Here is a 2,469-nt window from a genome sequence, read left to right on the forward strand (position 1 = left end):
AAAAATATATATATCTCCAATTCAATTGCTTAAGGGGATATTAAACAAGTTATCCAACTTTTGATCTGATTTATGGGGTGGGGGAATGAGTAACTCCAGCCTCCGCCCCCCTTTTGCAAATGACCCAAAGGCCACTGAAGATCGTTCACAGGTTGCTTGCCTAAATTTTGGATCCATCTTGAAGCTACCCAGCCTGAAGTTTTTTAATCTGATCAAAAGACAAAAAAAATACGATGAAGTGCGCAGAGTGCAAGCCAATTAACTAGGCTTAATGTCCTTTGCTTTCCTTCAAATGAAATGGAAACATCAGTGGAATCAAATCAAATCAAATCCAAGTTGGGGTTTTGGCCAGCCCCGACTTCCTTTTTGGCCTGCAGCCAACAGCATGCTATTACAAGACCAGCAAAGTCATTCCCTCTGGCTTGGCCTGCATCTTCTAGCACAGTGTTTAGAACATAGAAAAATTAGGGACCTTGGAGGTCTTCTAGTCCAACCCCAGCTCAAGCAAGAGACCCTATGCCATTTCAGTCCAATCTCTTCTCGAAAGCCTCCAGCGATGGAGCACCCACAACTTCTGGAGGCAAGTTGTTCCACTGGTTTATTTGTTCTCGGTGTCAGGAAATTTCCCCTTAGTTCTAGGTTGCTTCTCTCCTTGATAAATTCCCATTATTTCTCATCTTGCCTTTTGGTGCTTTGGAAAATAGTTTGACACCCCCCCCCCTCTTCTTTGTGGCAGCCCCTCAAATATTGGAATACTGTTATCGCGTCTCCCCTAGTCCTTCTTTTCATTAGACTGGACATACCCAATTCTTGTTTTTCAACCTTAGCCTTGTTAAGATGCATGAATGGACTGCAACTTCCAGAATTCCCAAGCCAGGACACTGGTTGGGGAATTCTGGGAGTTGAAATCCCCCCCATCTTAACCCAGAGTTGCCTTGCGGAGAAATGGGCATCAAGAAAATGTAATAGATAAATAATATAAAATCTCAAAGCATGCTGGCTAGGTTTTTCTGGAGTTGGAGCCTTCCTGTCTTAAAGCATGCCAGCTGGGGAATTCTGGGAATTGAAATCCATCCATCTTAAAGCATACTGCTGGGAATTCTGGGAGTTGAAATCCACCCATCTTAACATTGCTCAGCATATGAACCCGCCCTCTAGGACTTCTCAACAAAGCCTAGTTGCAACAAACCACAACTCAACCCTGAAAGGGAAAGCTGGCAACTCCTTCAACAAATTTCCTTCTTCTGGAACTTCTCAGCTTCGATATACAGGCTCGCCACCCAACGGCAACCTTTTTTAAGGCGAGCCCAGTAAAACGGGCCGTCGAGAACTTGGGACTCATGCTTGTTCTTAAAATTTATTTTGGGTTGGGAAGAAAGGAAGGAAAATAAAACCCCAGGCGCTTGTTACGCTTGGCAGAGATTTGGGATCCTCGCGGCCCGCCCTGCCTGTTCTCCCCACCCCGCTGCTTAAAATGTTTAGAGCCGGCGAGGTCAGACGGGGTAACCAAGTTGGCGTGCCGGTTGCCGAGATCCGTCATTCCTAGCTAGAGAGCAGAGAAGGACAGTTGCCAAGGGGTTGCTAAACCCGGTCGGCAGAGCACATGAGGGGACAGGTGCCGACTGAAAACACAACAAGGAACAGGCGGTAGGGAGGGAGGGGAGGGGAGGGGAGGGGGAAAAAAGGCCGGCCGGCTGGGAGACTTACTTTGGCAGGAGCGTCTTGTTTTTCTCATAGAAGAGACGCAGGTCTTGAGGGCTGCTGGCCTGCAGAGGGAGGGAAAGGAGAGGGTTAGTAAAGGCAGACTCGCTGACTTGGTTGCGATGCAAGGCTTCGGTAGCCAAAAATCAGCCTATCCATCCTGGGGGGTCCATCACCGGCCTCTGGGGAGAGGTCACTGAGGGATTTGGGGAGGATGAAATGAGATGGTGGTGGGCATTCACCCCTGCCCTTCACAATATTCAGTCTGTCTGTCTGTCTGTCTCTATCTATCCATCCATCCATCCATCCATCATCTCTCTATCCAACCACCCAATCAATCTTTCTGTCTGTCTGTCTGTCTGTCTGTCTCTCTTTCTCTATCCATCCATCCATCCATCCATCCATCCATCCATCCATCCATCCATCATCTCTCTATCCAACTACCCAATCAGTCTTTCTTTCTGCCTGTCTGTATCTACCTATCTACCTATCTATTTATCTATCATCTATTATCTCTCTCTATCATCTACCTATCCAACCACCCAATCTGTCTGTCTGTCTGTCTGTCTGTCTGTCTGTCTGTCTGTCTGTCTATCTATCTATCCATCCATCATCTCTCTATCATCTATCTATCCAACCACCCAATCAATCTTTCTGTCTGTCTGTCTGTGTCTGTCTCTCTTTCTCTATCCATCCATCCATCCATCCATCCATCCATCCATCCATCATCTCTCTATCCAACTACCCACTCAGTCTTTCTTTCTGCCT

At 47.0% G+C, this 2,469-nt stretch overlaps 1 protein-coding gene across 1 annotated transcript in view; it reads right to left on the minus strand.

The window, feature by feature from the left end:
* Nucleotides 1–1,766, minus strand: part of ULK1 (unc-51 like autophagy activating kinase 1) — a gene marked incomplete at its 5' end in the record, with an annotated part of 36,292 nt that extends 34,526 nt beyond the window's left edge. Inside the window, one exon of the mRNA XM_029286705.1 lies at nt 1,708–1,766. Coding sequence (XP_029142538.1) covers nt 1,708–1,766 — 59 coding nt within the window. The remainder of the gene's footprint in view (nt 1–1,707) is intronic.
* Nucleotides 1,767–2,469: the final 703 nt, after the last annotated feature.

The sequence above is a fragment of the Protobothrops mucrosquamatus genome, unplaced genomic scaffold (genome assembly GCF_001527695.2).
Source record: "Protobothrops mucrosquamatus isolate PMUCROS unplaced genomic scaffold, P.Mucros_1.0 scaffold4644, whole genome shotgun sequence".
Lineage (NCBI taxonomy): Eukaryota > Metazoa > Chordata > Lepidosauria > Squamata > Viperidae > Protobothrops > Protobothrops mucrosquamatus.